Genomic DNA, 23,836 nt, shown 5'->3' with positions numbered 1-23,836 from the left:
AAAATAGCTGATCTACAAGCTCAAAACGCGTCGCATTGCGACTTGTTTTGAGCTTGTAGATCGGCTATTTTTGCTACGACAGTAATATGCAGTGTGGCCCTCTGGAGTGAGTGTGGAAATATAGTGGCCCTCGCCATCGTCAAAGTTGCCCATCCCTGGTTTAAATGGTTACCCCTCTCTCTTCCTCCACCAGGTCAAACTAAAGGTTTACAAGGAGTATGCCAAGGCGGTGGGCGCAGTGCTGTCCGTGATCATCTGCGTCCTGTACGCCATCCAGAATGCCGCAGCCATCGGAGCAAACGTCTGGCTCAGCCACTGGACTAACGACGCCGCCCTGAACCGAACGGACGTGAGCGTTCACAGCCGGGTGGGCGTGTACGCGGCACTGGGCCTCACACAAGGTGAGAGAACCACGCCGGGGCCGGAAGCTCCAGACCCACAGGAACGCACCCAGGGTGCCGGTTCGATTCCGGCGAGCCGAAACGTTTGAGAAATGACAGTTACCGTGTGGGGGTCCCTCTACTGTACCCTCTACTGTACTGTACTGTCACTGTACTGGCACACCCGCAATCACCATATATACAGTTAATATGTGCGTGTGTGTTAGGTACAGGTGGTGAAAAACAACCATGCTGTTTTCGTGCTCAGACGCACCCAGCCAGCCACCCAGCCAGCCAGCCACCCAGCCAGCCACCTAGTCAGCCACCCAGTCATCCACCCAGTCAGCCACCCAGTCACCCACACACATAGCTCCGTAAGGGAGTGGTTGCACCACTCAAAAACAAAGCACATAATCACCGTAATCTATGGATTAGTATGTCAATTGACAATGACAGTATATTTTGTAGCTTGTACAGTATATCCATTCCACACAGCCTGATCTTCCTGATTTTCTGGTAGTTGCTTTGCATGTGAACAAACCATGGACTGTAAAGAAAACAAAAAGTGACACACGGTCTTCCAGTATGCCTATGGGACAAATTAAGAGCACATCGCAACACTAATAGCTTTCAGGTCCTCACAATAATTGCACTGTGGACTCTATACAATGAATGAACTGTTATAGGATTAGGCAAGAACACTAACTTAATTCTACTGTTGCGTATGTACGCTTGTGTTGCACGCTTGTGCCATAATTCCTTTAACCTATTCATCATTTCAGCCATCAGTATTCAGTTGAACACGCATCGCACTGTTTATTTATATAGATAATGTAGTGTTGTTGTGGCATTACTGCTGTTCCTCTTTCAGTGCACACTTAACGGGCACATGCACGTCTCGCGTCTTTGGATACAGGAGAGGCGCAGCCGTCCGTGTCTCACTTTTCATTCCACAGTCGTCCTCCTAAATCCACACAAAAAAACATTTTAACCATAACGCCTTTATTCAGCAGGGTGCAAGTACAAACGACAACGATAACGTCTTCGCCAGGTCGAAGATGTTAGAGCTACATCGAAACGTTGTAATTTTGTTTGTTTCAGCTTCGACTGTCGGAGTTTGCTCCAGTTCCTTCTACCTGTTACCAGTCCTGCTCCTGAGATGCACTGGGCCACCTTTTATTTTAATTTAAAAAAAATGTTATCCCATGATTTTGTAACCCATTTTTCACCCCTGTGTCAATTATCTAATGTGATCCTGGGCTCTACACACCCTCCGCCAACCTAGTCCCCATATATGGGGGACATGGGGAGAGCAACGGACTTGAACTCATGCTTCCTTCATGTTGCTCCTTTACACCTTTTAACCCTAACGTTTTATCCTGCCCTCTCCTTCACTGGTGATCCCCCCCTTCCCTTCCCGTCCCACACCCCCACCTCCTCCATCTCCAACGTAGGTCTTCTGGTCATGTGCTCGGCATTCACCCTGGCCATGGGGAACATCGGCGCGGGTAAGAAGCTGCACGTCAACCTGCTCGTCAACAAGTTCCACACGCCACAGGAGTTCTTTGACACCACGCCCATAGGGCGCGTGATCAACCGCTTCTCCAAGGACATCTACGTGATCGACGAGTCGCTCCCGTCCACCATTCAGATGTTCCTGGGCTCCTTCTTCGCCTCTCTCTCCACCATGATCGTTATCATTGCCAGCACGCCCATCTTCGCCGTGGTCGTGGCGCCGCTGTCTTGCGTATACGTGTTTGTCCAGGTACCCCATGACGGCTTCCGTTTTGTTTTAAACAAGGCTCCGGCCCCGGCAACCGCTGTGGACGTCCAATAACAACAGCAACCCCCTTTTGCCCTTTGACCCCTGCTCTTCTTCTTCTTCTTCTCCTGCTCAGTGCAAGTCTGTGAGCACTTCCTGTTCCCGAGTGGCGCTCTGCATGCATGGCATTTCCTGGTTTTGTTGACCTCTGAACTTTTCCCTTGGCTCCTCCTCCTCCTCAGCCGTTGATGTTCCGGGTGTGTTGACCGTCGTCCGCTGGTTCTTCTCTGTCCTAATCGTTGTGCCTTTACTTCCCTTTTACACCCCTCACAGCAGCCCAACACACTTCCTGTCCTGCCTGCAGACGCGCACACACACACACACACACACACACATACACACACACACACATACACACACACACACACACACACACACACACACACACACACACACACACACACACATGCACATGGATTCAAGTTCTCAGTCGTCAAGACTCAAAACTGATCTCAGTCTTTTTGATTCCATAGAAGCCATCGTCATGCCATCTTCGGAGGCACGTTGCACGGCGGAAACGGGCTCTCAATCATTGGGAGCATGTACAGTAGATCGCCTATTATTATTTTAGGGCATTTTGATGTGGTTCTTCCACAAAATCTGTAATGGTCTCGGTCAGATATCTTTATCTATTTCTTTCACCTGGTTGACAGACAATATTACTAAAACATCATCATTTTACATGTCGTGTTGATTGTTTAGGAATCGGTGCTAGTGTGTTGCGGCGGCTCCTTTCATGCAGTCCCACAAATCACACATTTAGGATGTGCAGGATGTTTCTATGTCAGTGGTAGATCGCCTATTATTATTATTTTAGGGCATTTTGATGTGGTTCTTCCACAAAATCTGTAATGGTCTCGGTCAGATATCTTTATCTATTTCTTTCACCTGGTTGACAGACAATATTACTAAAACATCATCATTTTACATGTCGTGTTGATTGTTTAGGAATCGGTGCTAGTGTGTTGCGGCGGCTCCTTTCATGCAGTCCCACAAATCACACATTTAGGATGTGCAGGATGTTTCTATGTCAGTGGTTCTCAAACTATTTCAAGTCAAGCTGGACCCCAAACATATGTAATTGGCGCCTGACCCCCATCTGAAAATATGTTGTTCCAGGGACCTCCCCAATAGCAAAGATTTGAGTTAAAAAATCGCTCTGAAAGAATATATATTCATTGATTTCAGGCACATTTTCACAATATTTCAAAAATAGCAGACCTACAAGCTATGAGCTTGTAGATCTGCTATTTTTCAACAGCTAAAGCTAAAGCTACAGCATAATGCTTAAAACGCCCAAAATGGGTTCAAATACCAAAAGGGGTTCCCGTCCTGAATGGGTTAATCCATGCATGCACCGACACCTGTACATCCAATCAGAGAACAGTTTGTTGCTGCTTTTAACATGCTGAGAGAATATATGTATGTATTTACTATTTATTTATTCATGATGTCCATTACATCAATCACCACAAGAGGTAGCACTTCTTACACTTTAGCACCAAAAACCAAACGGAAAATCCTACTGTATTTTTCGACACAGTCAACTAAATATTAAGCTAACTCAGAACGACAAGACCTTTTTAATACTGGTTCGAATCGCTTCCATCACCTCAGAATCACTTTTATCATTATGAGTACATAAATGCACATGAAGTAGTATGTCGTAATATAATTATGATGACATACAAGGACACGGCGTGTGAGCACACATGCCCTGTTGCATCATGGGAGCACACATGCCCTGTTGCATCATGGGAGCACACATGCCCTGTTGCATCATGGCCTCAGTGTCTAGGATATGTGAGAGCGTGGGCTGATTAATATTGTGCTTTTAAGTTAGGAAACATTCTCTTGGTTACACGTAAAGGCTAATTTATACTTTGGCAAACTGTGTATGACACAGATGGCATATTTTTAACCGAAAATATATATGTCTTGACCTCTGCCTGCCACAGTAACAGTGAGGAGGATATTATTTCACATTGTAGTTGTCTTTAGTGATGTTTGGCTCCCTCTGGCGGCTGGTTAGGGAGATAGCAGCTAAAGTGTGTGTGTGTGTGTGTGTGTGTGTGTGTGTGTGTGTGTGTGTGTGTGTGTGTGTGTGTGTGTGTGTGTGTGTGTGTGTGTGTGTGTGTGTGTGTGTGTGTGTGTGTGTGTGTGTGTGTGTGTGTGTGTGTGTGTGTGTGTGTGTGTGTGTGTGTGTGTGTGTGTGTGTGTGTGTGTGTGTGTGTGTGTGTGTGTGTGCGTGCGTGCGTGCGTGCGTTCACACCTCAGATTATCTCCATTCAGTAAGTCAGTACGTGGAAGTGAGCTCAACGCAGCATTAGATACTAATCTGCCTACAATAACAAACAGCAACAGCGTGCGTTGTGTGTCCCACACTATGCCTACCGGTAGTTAACATTTATTTGATCGAATATGGACATATATTTTTTGATACATTTAACAAAGGTACACAATATATGTTTTTTCCTTTTTTTTTTTAAACATTTTCCCACAGAGCACCTGTAATAATGCCATGGACCACTGGTTGAGAAACGGTGACTCATAGCCCCAAATGTTAGTGACAAGTGAAGCACTCCAATTAACTCCATCTGTGTCATTTTAGATTTAGAAAAAGTGTGAGGTCAGGTCTTAATGGGGTTAACACGGGTGTCTGATATCACCTGTACCCTCCCAGAGTAATATAGTAAGAGAGTGGCAACACGCATTGTTCTCGCCTCAAAGCGGGGAGCTATGGGCTATAGTTCCAAACATTGGAACTATCCCATTGAGATAGAATGAGCACTTCCGCATTCCATTGTTACAATGGAGAGTCAACGCTAGTGTCACCACTCTCTTACTAGATTACTCTGTACCCTCCCTCCCTCCCTCCCCCTCTCTCAGGTGCGCTGGTGCTGGCTAACTGCCTGCTGTTCCGGGGTTACAGCATGCTGCGCGCGGCCAAGCTCACGCACGACAACATGCTCCGGGGGGTCTTGCGGGCGCCGCAGGCCTTCTTCGATAGCGTGCCCACCGGGCGCCTCCTAAACCGCTTCGGCAAAGACGTGGACACTATAGACACCTACATTCCGGAGAACATTGACATATGGATGCGCACTTTCTGGTACACACTGAATGTGCTGCTCGTATGCTCTGTCCTCACCCCCATGTTCCTCGTAGTCGTAGGGCCGTTAATGGTGTTCTATTGGTGGGTCCAGGTAAATAGGAACCGCCAGTTTGCCAACTCATTGATAGCATGCTGTGTCTGAGAGTGTTGTGGTGTTGTGTTGTCTTTTGTCGGAAGACGTTGTTGTTGTTGTCGTCGTCATTTGGATGTGACCCCGACGGTCACTGCTGTCCTAGTGTTGTAGTGGCGGTGAGGCTCCGCCTCCAGTAGTCGCAGTGGGTGGGCCAGCGGACAGCCTCTCTGCGAGGCTATCTCTGGCGCCCCCCCGTGCAGTTTTGTCATGGCGGTTGTTCTGGACAACAGCACCACTGGGAATTCAGACCCCTGTCTCCATAAGACACTAAGGTGGTCTCTTAGGATCAGAGCCCGACCGATGACTCAGTTGGATTCAAATCATACATTCGGTAAAGACTGGTTTTAAAGCCGATGTGCCCCACTTTCAACCTGGCATCTAATTTTGGGGCATTTCATTATAATTTAGGTGAACATTTTCAAAGGTTGTCCAATGTATCTTATTGTGACAAAAATGTATAGGGGTTAAGTGGTTAAATAATATAAACTTCGGTTCAATGTGTATTTTAAAATGACTTGTTTGCTAAAGTTAAATGTTTCATTTCACATATACCGTAATACTTTTTTTTTTTACTCTTTGCTAAAGTTCAATGTCTTCAAATAGAAACTAATCAATTTCACGTTTCTCAATTTGATTACAAGATTTTTGCACTTTTTTACCAAATACCAGTCTCAACATGGACTCAATGGGACCCCCAACGTGTGGCATGGGTCAGGCTCTACTTCAGATACTGTGGTAGCTGGTGAACAGCCAGCCGTTCAGTAGTTTGTGCTAGTAGTAGTAGTGGTGGTGTGTGTAGAATTAGGCATGGTTTGCTTTAATCATTCTTTGATTATTTCATTATCAATCATCCTAATTATTGGGAACTGTTTCATTACGCAGCACTGATTCATGCAAAGTACTGGCTTTTTAACTAGCATTATAAAATGTACCGTTGCTTTTCCCATTCTCTTAAAAACAATCCGTCCTCTCCTCATATGTCTGAGCCTTTGGGTGCAGTGATTTAGGGAGAAGATTGTTGGTAAAAGCCCCAAGTTTGATTTTAAACATGAGTGCCACTTTGGGCATTTCATCTTCAATCCTGTAGTTTTCAATGTCATTGAATCTTTTCATTAAAAAAAACCCTTGTCTCTTCTACTAACGATCAAACTGAAAGGGCGAAATGAGGTTCTGTCGAATGATCTAAAACAATCCTGTACCTGGCCTCCGGGTGGCGTAGTGAGTCAGCATGGAGCATTGAAATCTGTGATCACATGTGCCTAAACACCAATGTATACAGAAACAGCTGACTTAACAAAAAGCCTTAATATTTATATTAATGTATGTCGATGCTCTAGGTAGGAGAACTGTATCAAGTTGTCTACTACCTAAAAATGTTTTCTTTCTTGAGTAACTTCTTTATAATTGCTTTCTTGTTGCATCATTGCATGGCATGCAATTACTAACAAATGGGCAAATGGGCAAAAAACTAATTACCGTCTTACTAACAAATGGGCTCCAGTTGAAGCTGCCTGATTTACACAAAACCTATCTCACCTTAATGAATGATACTAATACGCTATGGAGGGAAATTGTTAAAAGTTATAGAAGCCAAAACAGTCACTACAACAATATGATAGCATATATAGGCAGTAATATCTATTGAAAATGTTACCACAGGCTTCTAGTTCATATCTAAACTACTGTATTTTAGTTACGATAATGACATTTTTAATAGATTTTCATATTTTGATTTAGACATTAGATGTGCTTTTAAGATTAGGTGTGAAAACACCTGCAGAGTTTAATATAAATGATTGTTAGAAGAATTGGTATGGGCTGTAGACTATAGTCTAATTAATTTTAGCCAGCACTACACCGTTTCCAAAGCATGAAGCAAATCAAATGACCAGATCCAACATTCTATTTTGTGGTGTAAACATGTCAAATCAAACACAGACATCAAATTAGCTCTGCAGGTGTGTCTGGCTTTATTGCGGTCTCTGTGTGTGTGCATGTGTGTGTGTATATGTGTATTTGGGTCTGCTTACTGTATGCATATCCTAACTTTGAATGTCTTATCGTGTGTGTTGTTGTGACACACACTTATAATATTGTGTTTGCTTCTCTCCTCTGAATGCTTCGTAGAGATTTTACGTAGCCACGTCGAGGCAGCTAAAGCGCCTGGAGTCTATCAGCCGCTCTCCCATATACTCCCACTTCTCCGAGACCATCACGGGCAGTAGTGTAATCCGAGCCTTTGGCAGGAACTCTGCCTTTGTTCTGCTGAGTGATATGAAGGTGGATGAGAACCAGAAGAGTCACTACCCTGGCTTAGTGTCCAACAGGTAGGTGCCCCCCCTCGTGCCATCGCCAATGCAAAGAACAGTGGCTTTTTTTGTTCCAATTAATTCATGGGAGATGAACAAATTCTTACACAGCCACTGCTGTGTGTGTGTGTGGGGGGTGGGGGGTGGGGGGGCTATGTACTGTACAATTGAGTACCACAGACGAAAAACAGTCTTAAGTCCAAATTTCATTCTGACCCCTCCACGAAAAGGCCTCGTTGTCCTGAACCCTTATCTATAATTTATACATTATGGATCAATAGTGTGGACTTAGACTGTCTGTGGCATTCAATTGATTGTTAATCCTGAGAGTTCCATTTAACATCTTTCAATCTGACATCTCTATGTTGGGCATGTCATTATACTGTGTTGGTGAACCTTATAGGCGATGTGATGCGTTGAGCTTGTAGATCTGCTAGTTTCGGTGGCGCGACACTGGCATGCAACAAAGCCTAACATGACCCTTGATGGTGTGTCCGTGGCACTGTGTTAACACTGTTCTCTCCTAGATGGCTGGGCGTACGCATTGAGTTCATTGGGAACTGCGTCATACTGTTTGCTGCCCTGTTTGCTGTGATTTGGAAGGACAAACTGACCGCTGGGCTGGTGGGCCTGTCTGTGTCCTATGCTATACAGGTAGGTACACAAACCTCTTAACCTCTCCTGCTTGATCATACTACAGCGTCACACAAAAGCATCAAGTAGCAGATCTGCAAGCTCGAAACAGCGGCGCGTTTTGAAGCTTGTAGATCTGCTATTTTTTTATTTGAATCCTGATAAATTACAGTTTTGGACGTAGGAGGTTTCCACCTATTTTCCTTGGTCCTCCCGCGGGCAAAACGTCTGGGAACTCCTATTTGTGCCCATTGATATTGATGGCCACTAGATCAGGGGTCTGGAATGTGTTTCAGGCAAAGGACTCCTTATTTCAAGTATATTCAATAATTATATTCATAATTAAACTTTTTCCATTGATTTCATAGATAGTTTATACTTCAACCCTATCACCACCAGTGTTATGTAAATTAATGTTTTTTTTTCCTTTTTTTGTTAATGTGTGATGTGTAAAAATCAATGTTAATTTAACTCTGCGGTTGTACAAATGGACCCCATTTGTACACTCTCAGAGTTACAGACCCAAAATCATTTGGTTCCAAACTATCATTTAGCTGGGGACCCCCTGGAGGGTCCTTGAGGACCTCTCCCATGCACCATCGCCATTAAAGCTGTGTTGTGTTGTTGTACTGTAGGTGACCATGTCTCTCAACTGGATGGTAAGGATGTCTTCAGACCTGGAGAGCAACATCGTAGCGGTAGAGAGGGTCAAGGAGTACTCGGAGACCAAGACAGAGGTACAGTACTGCTGCGTGTGGGCGTGCATTGTGGCGATGTGTGTGCGTGTGTGTGTGTGCACGGCACCATTAGCAATTGCCCATGGAACATAAAGTTGGCACTTACAGGTTTTTGTTTGCTTTAAAAAGAAAGAAAAAAAACATATTGTCGGGTTTTGTGCTGGCCCAGATAGTATGCTGTTAAAAGGCAGGAATTTTTTGCACACCTTTTCTTAAGCTGACACGCTGCCAGGTCATGTTCTCAAACAGAACAAGACCTATAAACCATAACTAGACCCATAAATGTTATATTACCTTCAGCTCCTCACGGAGCCCCTCTATTTCACATACTGTAAGATACATAGGGTACATGCAGCACTGTGCACACCATGCCTAGGGTACATGCAGCACCATGCCTAGGGTACATGCAGCACTGTGCACACCATGCCTAGGGTACATGCAGCACTGTGCACACCATGCCTAGGGTACATGCAGCACTGTGCACACCATGCCTAGGGTACATGCAGCACCGTGCACACCATGCCTAGGGTACATGCAGCACTGCACACCATGCCTAGGGTACATGCAGCACTGTGCACACCATGCCTAGGGTACATGCAGCACTGTGCACACCATGCCTAGGGTACATGCAGCACTGTGCACACCATGCCTAGGGTACATGCAGCACCGTGCACACCATGCCTAGGGTACATGCAGCACTGCACACCATGCCTAGGGTACATGCAGCACCGTGCACACCATGCCTAGGGTACATGCAGCACTGCACACCATGCCTAGGGTACATGCAGCACTGTGCACACCATGCCTAGGGTACATGCAGCACTGTGCACACCATGCCTAGGGTACATGCAGCACCGTGCACACCATGCCTAGGGTACATGCAGCACTGTGCACACCATGCCTAGGGTACATGCAGCACCGTGCACACCATGCCTAGGGTACATGCAGCACTGCACACCATGCCTAGGGTACATGCAGCACCGTGCACACCATGCCTAGGGTACATGCAGCACCGTGCACACCATGCTTAGGGTACATGCAGCACCGTGCACACCATGCCTAGGGTACATGCAGCACTGTGCACACCATGCCTAGGGTACATGCAGCACCGTGCACACCATGCCTAGGGTACATGCAGCACTGTGCACACCATGCCTAGGGTACATGCAGCACCATGCCTAGGGTACATGCAGCACCGTGCACACCATGCCTAGGGTACACCATGCCTAGGGTACACCATGCCTAGGGTACACCATGCCTAGGGTACACCATGCCTAGGGTACATGCAGCACCGTGCACACCATGCCTAGGGTACATGCAGCACTGCACACCATTTCTAGGGTACATGCAGCACCGTGCACACCATGCCTAGGGTACATGCAGCACACCATGCCTAGGGTACATGCAGCACTGCACACCATTTCTAGGGTACATGCAGCACCGTGCACACCATGCCTAGGGTACATGCAGCACTGCACACCATGCCTAGGGTACATGCAGCACCATGCCTAGGGTACATGCAGCACACCATGCCTAGGGTACATGCAGCACACCATGCCTAGGGTACATGCAGCACACCATGCCTAGGGTACATGCAGCACACCATGCCTAGGGTACATGCAGCACCGTGCACACCATGCCTAGGGTACATGCAGCACCGTGCACACCATGCCTAGGGTACATGCAGCACTGCACACCATGCCTAGGGTACATGCAGCACTGTGCACACCATGCCTAGGGTACATGCAGCACTGTGCACACCATGCCTAGGGTACATGCAGCACTGTGCACACCATGCCTAGGGTACATGCAGCACTGTGCACACCATGCCTAGGGTACATGCAGCACCGTGCACACCATGCCTAGGGTACATGCAGCACTGCACACCATGCCTAGGGTACATGCAGCACCGTGCACACCATGCCTAGGGTACATGCAGCACCGTGCACACCATGCTTAGGGTACATGCAGCACTGTGCACACCATGCCTAGGGTACATGCAGCACTGTGCACACCATGCCTAGGGTACATGCAGCACCGTGCACACCATGCCTAGGGTACATGCAGCACTGCACACCATGCCTAGGGTACATGCAGCACCGTGCACACCATGCCTAGGGTACATGCAGCACCGTGCACACCATGCCTAGGGTACATGCAGCACTGTGCACACCATGCCTAGGGTACATGCAGCACCGTGCACACCATGCCTAGGGTACATGCAGCACTGTGCACACCATGCCTAGGGTACATGCAGCACCGTGCACACCATGCCTAGGGTACATGCAGCACTGCACACCATGCCTAGGGTACATGCAGCACTGTGCACACCATGCCTAGGGTACATGCAGCACCGTGCACACCATGCCTAGGGTACATGCAGCACTGTGCACACCATGCCTAGGGTACATGCAGCACCGTGCACATCATGCCTAGGGTACATGCAGCACCGTGCACACCATGCCTAGGGTACATGCAGCACCGTGCACACCATGCCTAGGGTACATGCAGCACCGTGCACACCATGCCTAGGGTACATGCAGCACTGTGCACACCATGCCTAGGGTACATGCAGCACCGTGCACACCATGCCTAGGGTACACCATGCCTAGGGTACATGCAGCACCGTGCACACCATGCCTAGGGTACATGCAGCACTGTGCACACCATGCCTAGGGTACATGCAGCACTGTGCACACCATGCCTAGGGTACATGCAGCACTGTGCACACCATGCCTAGGGTACATGCAGCACTGTGCACACCATGCCTAGGGTACATGCAGCACCGTGCACATCATGCCTAGGGTACACCATGCCTAGGGTACATGCAGCACTGTGCACACCATGCCTAGGGTACACCATGCCTAGGGTACATGCAGCACCGTGCACACCATGCCTAGGGTACATGCAGCACCGTGCACATCATGCCTAGGGTACACCATGCCTAGGGTACATGCAGCACTGTGCACACCATGCCTAGGGTACACCATGCCTAGGGTACATGCAGCACTGTGCACACCATGCCTAGGGTACACCATGCCTAGGGTACATGCAGCACCGTGCACATCATGCCTAGGGTACACCATGCCTAGGGTACATGCAGCACTGTGCACACCATGCCTAGGGTACACCATGCCTAGGGTACACCATGCTTAGGGTACATGCAGCTCTGTGCACACCATGCCTAGGGTACATGCAGCACCGTGCACACCATGCCTAGGGTACATGCAGCACCGTGCACACCATGCCTAGGGTACACCATGCCTAGGGTACATGCAGCACTGCACACCATGCCTAGGGTACATGCAGCACTGCACACCATGCCTAGGGTACATGCAGCACTGCACACCATGCCTAGGGTACATGCAGCACTGCACACCATGCCTAGGGTACATGCAGCACCGTGCACACCATGCCTAGGGTACATGCAGCACTGCACACCATGCCTAGGGTACATGCAGCACCGTGCACACCATGCCTAGGGTACATGCAGCACTGTGCACACCATGCCTAGGGTACATGCAGCACCGTGCACACCATGCCTAGGGTACATGCAGCACTGTGCACACCATGCCTAGGGTACATGCAGCACTGCACACCATGCCTAGGGTACACCATGCCTAGGGTACATGCAGCACTGCACACCATGCCTAGGGTACATGCAGCACTGTGCACACCATGCCTAGGGTACACCATGCCTAGGGTACACCATGCCTAGGGTACACCATGCCTAGGGTACATGCAGCACTGCACACCATGCCTAGGGTACATGCAGCACTGTGCACACCATGCCTAGGGTACATGCAGCACTGTGCACACCATGCCTAGGGTACATGCAGCACTGTGCACACCATGCCTAGGGTACATGCAGCACTGCACACCATGCCTAGGGTACATGCAGCACTGTGCACACCATGCCTAGGGTACATGCAGCACCGTGCACACCATGCCTAGGGTACATGCAGCACTGCACACCATGCCTAGGGTACATGCAGCACCGTGCACACCATGCCTAGGGTACATGCAGCACCGTGCACACCATGCCTAGGGTACATGCAGCACTGTGCACACCATGCCTAGGGTACATGCAGCACTGCACACCATGCCTAGGGTACATGCAGCACCGTGCACACCATGCCTAGGGTACATGCAGCACCGTGCACACCATGCCTAGGGTACATGCAGCACCGTGCACACCATGCCTTTCTCATTAGCCATCATAGAACATGCAGAATGTCACCATTCCATACCTGGCGTAGTTTTGATGTGATTATTTGTGAAATGTCTGTTGCAGTATATACCCATTCTGGACGGGAACCCCTTTTGGTGTTTTAACTAAGCATTATGCTATACTTTAGCTATTGAAAAATAGCTAAAGTAGCGCGCCACCGAGTGGCGCGCTACGAGCTTGTAGATCTGCTATTTTTGAAAAATCGTAAAAATGCGGCACAAATCTTTGAATATATATTCTTTCAGAGCGAACGATTTTCTTATTTCGACGTCAGGCCTACAGTAAATGGGTTAAAGCCAAGGAGTTGTCAGTAATGAGGACTGTAAGGAGAGTGTTTCCATTGTGTGAAACGGTACGTGTGCGGTTTGCGCCCACAGGCCCCCTGGGAGGTGGAGGACAAGAAGCCCCCGTCTGACTGGCCAACGGAAGGCAACGTGGAGTTCCAGGACTATAGCGTCCGGTACCGAGAGGGCCTGGACCTCGTCCTGAAGAAGCTCACCCTCACCGTCAAAGGAGGAGAGAAGGTGAGAAGCTAGCGGCTTCGTTCGGATGTTATCAGATTTAATCTTCGTCATCAGCCATTATCAACACCATACAATGGAGCCAGTATGGACATTTCCACATACTGACGTTGTCAGCCATTGTCAGTGGCGTTGGTCGCGTTGTCCGACGAACCTCAGTCTTAACCGGCCACGTAATTCCCTTTAACCTCATATCAGTCTTTACCGGCCATGTAAGTCAGTTTCACAATGTTTTCACTTCGGTGGCAGTAATTTCACTTCCGCATTTTCTAGTCACCTACTCGCGGTAGGCGATATGTGGAAATGTCTATACTTGGCTGCATTTCATGGTCTTGATAAGAACATACTAGTGATTATTATCGGTTGATAACATTCAAAGCGGGTAAGCAGGAGGTAGTTGCGGGTTGAGGGTTGAGTTGTGGCCTGGTAGACGTACGGAAAAAGATCAACATTGAATATGAAATTGACATAATTATATGGTAGGTTTTATGGTATATGACAGAAACAAAGCCATTGGGAGAGATACTGCAGAAATACTCTTGAACCTCGATATTAAATTTTTCATTAAAAATGCAAATATAGGCCTGGGCCATGGCTCAGTGGTCCAGGCACCTTGGCTGGTAATCCAGTCTGGCAGTGTGCCGCGGGTTCGACTCCCGATCCCGACGGCCTTTACTGCATGTCTTCCCCCCCATCTCTCTCCCCATTTCCTGTCAGCCTACTGTCTGTCCCTCCATATAATATATAAAATAAAGGCGAAAACCACAAAAAAAACATTAAAAAAAAAAGAAATGTAAATATATACCTGTGTAGCAGTAGTTGTGATGATTAGTCCAGTAATGAGTTGACCCATACTGTACCTCTGTGTGTGCTTTCTTACCACATACTGGGGAGAATGTTCATAAATCTTGAATTGTCCTGTATATGCAGATCGGCATCGTGGGACGTACGGGTGCAGGAAAGTCCTCCATGACTCTGTGCCTTTTCCGGCTGCTGGAAGCTGCAGAGGGAGAGATAATCATCGATGGGGTTAAGATATCCGAGATAGGCCTCCACGACCTGAGGTCCAAGCTCACCATTATACCACAGGTACCACGCACGCACGCACACACACACACACACACACACGCATGCACACACGCATGCACACTGCACCCATACGTCACGGGGGCAGCGGTGGCTCAGGGGTAGAGTGGCTGGATGGTAACCGCAAGGCTGCCAGTTCGACCCCGGGCTCCCCCAGAGGTGGTGTCGAAGAGTCCTTGAGCAAGACACTGAACCCCTAATTGCTCCTGGTGTGCTGGTTGGCGCCTTGCATGGTTTCCGCCGCCATCGGTGTGTGAATGTGTGTGTGAATGGGTGAATGTAAAGGCGCTATATAAATGCACCATTTACCACACACACACTGTGTCTTGGAGGTATGTCACACTCCTCCCTTTCAGTGTGTAGTGCTGTTTTATCTTACAGTACACGTTACCAATAACACTATATATCCCATATATACACTTCATGTTTTCTTCAGCCAGTAGTTGTTACAGTCCACTATTGTCTGGACATTTCTAAACACTACATGCGGTATATTTGTTGATCGGGCTCCCCAAGGGGTCCATCTTTACTTACACTCCAAATCTCTTGCCGAAAATAGCTCAATCTACAAGGTCACTCCACTGAGCTGAGTGAATGTTTTCCTATTGTGACTTGATGCTCAGAACAGGGACGCTAGGGTGTGCATGTTTAAAACTCCCACCTCACTGCATCGCTCTCTGCCTCAGGAACCGGTTCTATTCTCTGGGTCCCTGAGGATGAACATTGACCCCTTTGAAAAGTACAGCGACGAAGAGGTGTGGAGGGCCCTGGAACATTCTCACCTCCACAAATTTGTCAGCAACCAGTCAGCCAAACTGGAGCTGGAATGCTCGGAGGGAGGAGAAAACCTCAGGTAACCTCTCTCTCTCTCTCTCTCTCTCTCTCTCTCTCTCTCTCTCTCGCTCTCGCTCTCGCTCTCGCTCTGGCTCTGGCTCTGGCTCTGGCTCTGGCTCTGGCTCTGGCTCTGGCTCTGGTTCTGGCTCTGGCTCTGGCTCTCGCTCTCGCTCTCTCTGTCGCTCTCTCTCTCTGTGTTTGCCATGCAGTACTGGAAGTACCATCAAAGATCGTACTTATAAAACCAAACAAACGAGTAAATGTGTCTACGGATTTTTCTTTTCCTTTTTTTTCTTACCTCATGTTAGACCTTTCGTTGATTTGTACGTTCTAAGAATGAGTTTTAAGAAAGAGTGCTCTGCTTAAATGCTTTTTGTGCGTGAGTGTGTGTATATACTGTATATTTACAGGTATATACCGTATATAGATCTGATGTAGTTAACTCATCCATCGCCAAGGACTTATTTAACTTCTTTTTCATGATGTCCTGGAGCACCAAGGACGTGTTTTTCGTGTTTTATAACATGGTAAAAAAAAATGTTTAGTTTTTTTTTTAGACTTTTTTTTTTGAAAAAAATAAAAATATATAAAATAAAGTAAAAGATATATGGTGGCGGTCAGGGCCTTTTGGCGCCCCCTAGTGGCGATGGATGAGTGACAATGCGGTAAGCAAGCACACACAGAGGTATGGGTCATTACTGGACTAATCATCACAAGCAACTTGCATGGATTTTTTAACATAAGATTTTTTAACACATGGCCATGGCTCAGTGGTCCAGGCACCTTGGCTGGTAACCCAGTCTGGCAGTGTGCCGCGGGTTCGACTCCCGATCCCGACGGCCTTTACTGCATGTCTTCCCCCATCTCTCTCCCCATTTCCTGTCAGCCTACTGTCTGTCCCTCCATAAAATATATAAAATAAAGGCGAAAGCACTTGCAGAATATTTTGGAGAACGCATGGGACAAACGGACAAAGAAAACATACATGTGATGTATATTTATTTCACTTTTGTTTTTGTTTTCACCATTTCAATTTTCCCCATGTTTTCATTGTAGTGTGGGCCAGAGGCAGCTGGTGTGTCTATCCAGAGCCCTGCTGAGGAAGACCCGGATCCTGGTTCTGGACGAGGCCACGGCCGCCATCGACCTGGAGACAGACGACCTCATCCAGTCCACCATCAGGACACAGTTTGAAGACTCCACCGTCTTCACCATAGCACACAGACTCAACACCATCATGGATTACACAAGGTTTGCCACTTAAACTGTTCTGTTCTTAGTAATACAAAAAAAACAGACCTGAGTTAGAACCCCCCCCCCCCCCCCCCCCTCTACACCATATCTCTTGGTTGAAAAGATAGCCCAGAGCTTGTAGCTATTTGTGACGATAGGCCTGGGTGCCCTGGTTGCCCCACCGTCCCCAGGATAGGGACGCTGGGGCTCCAGTGGACAGTGGTTAACATTCCACCTTAGTTATACAATAATAATGCTATAAAAGGATAACACAAAAAGAAAGCCCTGGGTGCTTCTTTCTATTGTGGTCCAATGAATTAAATGTACGTAATTTATGTATGGTAGTTGCATGGTTTTTGGTTTTGACAGATGTTTTATTTTCTCTCTTCTTTTACCTCATTGCAGAGTCCTGGTGTTGGACAAGGGACAGATTGCTGAGTTTGACACTCCGCAAAACCTTTTATCTCAGAAAGGAATATTCTACGGCATGGCTAAAGATGCAGGACTGGTACAATAGCATCAATGTCTCTATCCAAACGCCATTAAACAGGCTTTAGCATCAGCTCGTTTCAATTCAGTTCATAACAAAGGGCATAGAAGAGTACTTTTCAGGTTTGTATCTATGGTTGGTAATTCGTAAAAACTATTTCAGGGGCAATTGGTAGGTGTTTGTGGAGTGGAGCTGAGGCCAAGCCTAAACTCTTAACACATTTTCTCTTAACCCCTTTTGGTGTTTCAAACATTGTTATAATTTAGCTATTGAAAAATAGCAGATCTACAAGCTCATAGCGCGCCACCGAGTGGCGCGCTACGAGCTTGTAGGTCTGCTATTTTTGAAAAATCGTGAAAACATTTATTTCAGAAAACTGGAGGATTTAGAAGATTTTTTTTAAATTTCGAGGTCAGGCCTGAATGGGTTAAACGAACTTGTGGAAGTTGCAAATCATTTTTGATAGGTTTGTTTTAACATGAGTGGGGTTAATGCATTAAGGAGGACATTTCAAATGGTTAATTTGGCCGTCTGAAAATACTGAATAAACTTCTGCTGAGTACCTTTTTTCCTGTGATTGCATAACGCTCACCCTGATTGTGTGTGGCAAGCCCCACACATCTGGCATTCAGTAAAAGTCACCGCGCCATCAGTGCCCATACCCGAGGCGGCGTTGGCGAAAGGGCCTTTCTGTGTGGAGTTTGCATGTTCTCCCCGTGTCCCCTATAGGGTAGGTACCCTCACAAAAAACATGCAGTAATCCTGGTCTCTAAACTGCCTCCCCCTGGCCAGCCGGGCCAGCCTGATGGAGGGGAAAGGAACTGGTTGGAATAACGTGTTCCTTCCACGCGCTACGTCCAACCAGGGAAACTCCCCCCTGTCAGGTGTAAAGGAGCAACTTGGACACTCAGGCATGTAGGAAGCATGAGTTCAAGTCTGTTGCTCTCCCCATGTCCCCCATACAGTTGGAGGCCATCGATATTGTCCTTTTCTTTTTGCTGAGGTTTGCGTGATCTGCGCAAAAGGACAGTGAACCCATTTTGGGCGGGAACCCCTTTTGGTGTTTTAAACATTATGTTATAATTTAGCTATTGAAAAATAGATCTACAAGCTCATAGCGCGCCACCGAGTGGCGCGCTACGAGCTTGTAGGTCTGCTATTTTTGAAAAATCGTGAAAATATTTATTTCACAAAACTGGAGGATTTAGAAGGATTTTTTTAAATTTTGAGGTCAGGCCTAAATGGGTCAAATGATAAGGGACAATATCGGTGGCACCCAACTGTATATGGGGACTAGGTTGGCGGAGGGTGTAGAGAGCCCAGGATCACATTAGATAATTGACACGGGTGAAAAATGGGTTACAAAATCGTGGGATAAAAATTAAAAAAAATAAAAAGTCACCGGAAAAAAGTATTCGCAAATACTGTTTGGACCAAGTCTGCTCCTTAGTGCCTTCTGGCAGAAATAGCCAGTGAATGTATCATTTTCTACTGCAGCTGCAGAAAAGAGGAGGAAGGAAGTCGTTTTTAATTTTGTTACTTTTTCTATTCCGAAAAATATATATACTGTATACTGTATACTATGCCACTGTACTTTCCATACAAGAAACCGTGAACGTTTCGCAATGAACCCAGCTATTTTTGTACCATTTCATTATTTAAGCTACTTTTTTAAAGAGTTGCATCATATAGGGAAGTTTGCTCAGTTAAACTGTGTGATTACTTTGTAAACCGAATCTGTAAAAACTTGAATTCTGTACTACCGAAATATGGTAAATTGGTAATGTCTTTATTAAAAAAAAAAGAAATCTGTTTTTTGTTAGTTTCTTTTTTTTCTTGCTTGTTTTTAATTCATCTGTTATATATACATGTAACAGGGCAACCAAAGCAGGTTTTTGGTCAGGTCTTCACAACAATACAGTCAATTTAACCTTAAATGCAAGTAACTTTAGTAGTGAGTAATGACTCCTAACGTCGTTGAAGTGGGACTCCTAAAATGTCCCTGGGACTCATCTAAAAGACCATCCCTGCATCCCAGGACTCATTACATTGAAAACCTATTTACATCACTGTACTGTTATTAATTATTGATGCTGAATAATCAGATCGTCTCAAAACTGTTAGTTGGGAAGGAGATGTATTGAATTTAATTAAAAGGAATTGGATTATCAAAATAATATGCACTGCAAATTTGACTAATACTAATACTGTACTCATTGTACAGTCAATGGCAATGTACTTGTTCAAGTACTCCACTAGAGTGGGCTCTACACTCACAGTCGCTCCTACACCAGACAGGCAGTAGTTTCCTGTGGAGTAGCTTGAATTGAATTGGAATAGGGTTCCAATAATTTAACCAGATAATTTGTGTGTAATGCATCCATTGTCACCAGTGCTATATAAAGCGTCTTCTCTTGTTGAAGTGTTTTGGAAAGTAATGAAACTGTGGTTGCCTTATTTTTAGATGATTACACATTATGTTATGAGCTGTGCCACCGAAGTGGTCCAAAACTAACAATTCACATACAGGATTACACAATTGTAAACAATTGACACTGCACGTACCTTATGTTAACTGAAAACAAAAAGTATAAACATTAATTTCAAACGTCAAACACTCTTATCAATTTAATTGCTTTTTGTACAGCACATATTGTCCCCACAAGCATCCTTGCAAAAGCTATTAGTCATGGCTTCTCCTATGTGATGGATTGTGAGCCAGCCTCTGTGGATGTGGTTGATCACGGCATGGTGAGACGGAGAAGCTGGATGTGGGCCCATCGCGATACTGATTAAGGATTAAGACCATTTAGGATTAAGAGAAGGCAGGCTCGTGCAATGATTGTGAATTTGTGATCCAAGTTCAGTGCATACGTGCGGTCGTGCGCGCGCACACACACACAAACACCACTCAGGAGAGGACTATACCTCACGGCAAGATGTCTCTCGTCGTCCCACACCACAGGGACAACTGCGGTTAGCACTTCTTAGCGAATGCTTTCCTACTAATAACTGAATCTATTTATAATTCCTAATGTCACCAGATTCCTTCACTTATCTCCCCCCCCCCCCCCCCCCCCCCCCCCAGTTGCCAACACTGACAGATGCTGATGATGGCCAAGGATGGATGATGGCTCAGGCTGCCAAAAGCGCTTAGTAATGCCTGCCTGCCTGCCTATGGGCAAAGCCACATAAAACAGGTCGGCTTCGGCTGGGCTCTGCCAGTCTCACCAACCCCCCCCTATCGGTTTATGCTGCAGGCACAGGAATCGGAGGTAAAAACAATGATTAAAAATAACTTTGGTGGTGACAAAGCAAGAATTTCTTGTGGCAGCCAACAAATCCATCCTTGTTTACCTGTGGGCTCTCGCTCCCCTGTGCTTTGTCAAGGTGTTGCTCAATGTTATGTCTGCCAGGGTGAAATGCCAACTTGACACGTAGATGCAGTAGTAGATAGATAGTCGTCTTTCTTCATTTGATTATAGCCGCCTGATTTACTCGCGTTAAAGCTCACATTTTTAAATGGCATTCTATAGGCATGTATGCTCCACGTTCTCAGATCTACACTTCTACATTTTTTAAGTGGTGCAAACCACTTTCTTAAGTGACTATGTGTGTGGGTGCCTGCCTGGCTGGCTGCCTGCATGGGTATGTCGGATGTCCGTTTAGATTACCAGTAGGGGCAAAAGTGACGCTGTTGTGCCAGAAACAGAGAGAGAGAGATAGTGTTGCACTGTTGCCTGCTAATGAGAGAGCGAGAGAGAGAGAGGGTGTGATTTTTAGATATTAGATATTAAATCTAAAATTGATGAGCAATTCCTTGTTGCCTCAATCACGATCAATTGATTATGTGTGTGACTCGCCAGATAATACGGACAACTCCAGGGAGCGACGGCTTGTTTCCACTGGTGAATCACAGATGGATCTCCTTGTTGACGAGACCCCCTCGGCCACGGGTTCGATTCCAGCCACTGGCAGTTGCACAATGATATTGCATCCCGGTTTGGACCAATGGTGCCAAAGACGGGAGCGTGCAAGTCAATCTGAAAAAACAGATGAATACAGTGACACTCGCACAAAGCCATATTTATACGCAGTTGTTACTTTTTTATGGAAATACGAGTCCTCAAATAACCTCTTGCTAGAGGGCGTATCAGTTAATAATTTGCCTTAATTCCGTGTATCAAATCCGCCTACTATTATCTCCCGATGTTTAGCCCCAAGATGTATCCATCCACTGTGGCGTTGACAGGAGTTTATTAATTTGGGCTCTGCATGAAACATCTTATTCATCGATGCCAGGTAATGTTCTGGCTGCGTAAGGGGGCATCTGAGGTAAGCCCAATGCTCTTCCGTGATGGTTTCAGGTAAGTGCTTGAACATTCTCTGTTTCCTCTCACTTCATCACCAGTGACACTTGAAGATGACTTGGCTGAGGGATGTGTGTGTGATACTCATCAACCGCACGCACGCACCCACACACACACGCACGCGCACACGCACACACACACGCACAGATAGATGGATGCACACTGCCAAAATCACGTATCGCTTGTTTGATATGTTCTGATCTTAAACTGGCAGGTGGCGCTCCTCCAGTGTTGGGTCTGATGACGAGGCTATCTCTGCCAGCCGTTCTTTTTTTTTCTTCTTTTTTACTTTATTGAGTCAATCACATGTACAATTCTTTGTAGCAAATACATTTTCTTTTCACATTTGTTTCTACATGTTTCATGTCACTGTTGTTAGCTGACTTTGACCCATTTTTCTTTTTCTTTTTTTGTTGTGCATACATACATCCCTTCACCTATTTCAACACACAAAAAAACACAGAAATAAAATAAAAAGAAAGAAAAAAGAAGAGGGTATAGGCCCATGTTAGACTAAACATTAATTTGTATCTGTAAGGGAAAGGTACATTTAATACAAAATATACAGGCATAGGAAATAAAAAAGAAAGAAAGAAAATAATAGAAATAAGGAAATTAATGGTGTGTGTGTGTGTGTGTGTGTGTGTGTGTGTGTGTGTGTGTGTGTGGGGGGGGGGGGGTAGGCTTTGCTAGGCTTTGTTTTGTGATGTTTGTAGTTATTCCATTTCCTTTTTATTTCTCATTTGTTTGTTTGTGTTACTGAATACTTAGGTCTAAACAGAAAAAATAACAGAAAAACATGAAAAGTAAGTTACTTATTTAAAAGATAGAGGGCCCATCTTTTTTCAAATAACTTTTCCTTTCCATTGATTTTATAGGTCACCTTCTCCATCACATAATAATAATAATAATAAAACTTTATTTGTATAGCACCTTTCATGACATGAAATGCAGCTCAAAGTGCTTTACACAAAAAAGAAAAGAAAGGCAGGGCATAAACAATACAGTGAGGACATGAATAACATTTTTTTTAAAAGACAAATAAATCAATTAAAAGCAAGGGTGTAAAAGTGGGTCTTGAGCTGAGCTTTAAAAATGTCTACAGAGGCTGCCTGTCGAAGGTACAGTGGGAGTTTGTTCCACGCCGTCGGCCCGTAGAAGCAAAAAGCTGCTTCCCCGTATTTTTTAGTTGCCATTTTTTTAGGCAAAGCGAGCAGGCCAGCAGTGGATATACATGTCTACATGTCTTACATACATGTCTTCCACTTTGTCCAGCCATCTATCCAACCTGGGTAGTTCCACACTGCCAGCCGTTCTTATAGAAGTACATTTTAGAAGACCACTCGCCTGCATGTGACCAGGTGAGGCAACTCAATGATATTGGATGTAAGGTCGGCTCCCCTGCATTAGACTCGGCTCACATAATATGTGAGCATAATATTATTATGCATTTTTTGTCAAACTCTTTTACTTGAGTTGAGGTTAGGGCGAAGGAGAATGCTCTTCACATCAGAAGTTCATTAAACCCTATATTCTATTAAACCCTTAGTTTTGACTGGAGTCCCCCAGGGTATTCAAGTAAGCCCCCTCCTTCTTTTCCCTCTACACTAAGGGCTCCATCTTGCGCCACCCTTATCCCTATTTACCATTTTTTCACTATTTTGAAGATCATTTTAAAATAGTTCAACTAGCCGATCTACATCTACATGTTGTGAGCTTGTAGATCAGCTATTTGAACTATTTTAAAAGGTTTTTTAAAATAGTAAAAAATGGCAAATAAGTTTAGGGATAAGGGTTAAGGGGTGGCGTGAGATATAGCCCTAAATATCTTCTCCGGGCGGAAATAATATTAATAATAATGAATTGCATTTTTATAGCGCTTTTCCAAGTGCTCAAAGTGCTTTACAATGGTTCATTCATTCATACATTGGGAGGTGAAGCGGCG

General features: G+C 45.9%; 1 protein-coding gene across 5 annotated transcripts in view; it reads left to right on the top strand.

Annotated features, from left to right (window-relative positions):
* The window catches only part of abcc3 (ATP-binding cassette, sub-family C (CFTR/MRP), member 3), a 64,843-nt gene extending 46,678 nt beyond the window's left edge, over positions 1–18,165 (top strand). For 2 of the 5 annotated variants that reach the window (XM_079493302.1, XM_079493300.1), the window contains exons 22-31: positions 194–401; positions 5,092–5,405; positions 7,575–7,774; positions 8,284–8,410; positions 9,025–9,126; positions 13,735–13,881; positions 14,809–14,967; positions 15,651–15,817; positions 16,855–17,049; positions 17,437–18,165. In XM_079493302.1, the coding sequence (XP_079349428.1) occupies positions 194–401; positions 5,092–5,405; positions 7,575–7,774; positions 8,284–8,410; positions 9,025–9,126; positions 13,735–13,881; positions 14,809–14,967; positions 15,651–15,817; positions 16,855–17,049; positions 17,437–17,548 (1,731 nt within the window). In that variant the 3' untranslated portion in view covers positions 17,549–18,165. Of the gene's footprint in view, positions 1–193; positions 402–1,834; positions 2,146–5,091; positions 5,406–7,574; positions 7,775–8,283; positions 8,411–9,024; positions 9,127–13,734; positions 13,882–14,808; positions 14,968–15,650; positions 15,818–16,854; positions 17,050–17,436 lie in introns of all 5 variants that reach the window. The other 3 variants (XM_079493301.1, XM_079493303.1, XR_013788876.1) reach the window with 2 other exon arrangements.
* Positions 18,166–23,836: the final 5,671 nt, after the last annotated feature.

Source organism: Electrona antarctica (genome assembly GCF_951216825.1).
Source record: "Electrona antarctica genome assembly, chromosome: 22".
Classification (NCBI taxonomy): domain Eukaryota; kingdom Metazoa; phylum Chordata; class Actinopteri; order Myctophiformes; family Myctophidae; genus Electrona; species Electrona antarctica.
Note: the sequence above shows the minus strand (reverse complement) of the source record. Positions and strands in the feature narration are given on the sequence as shown.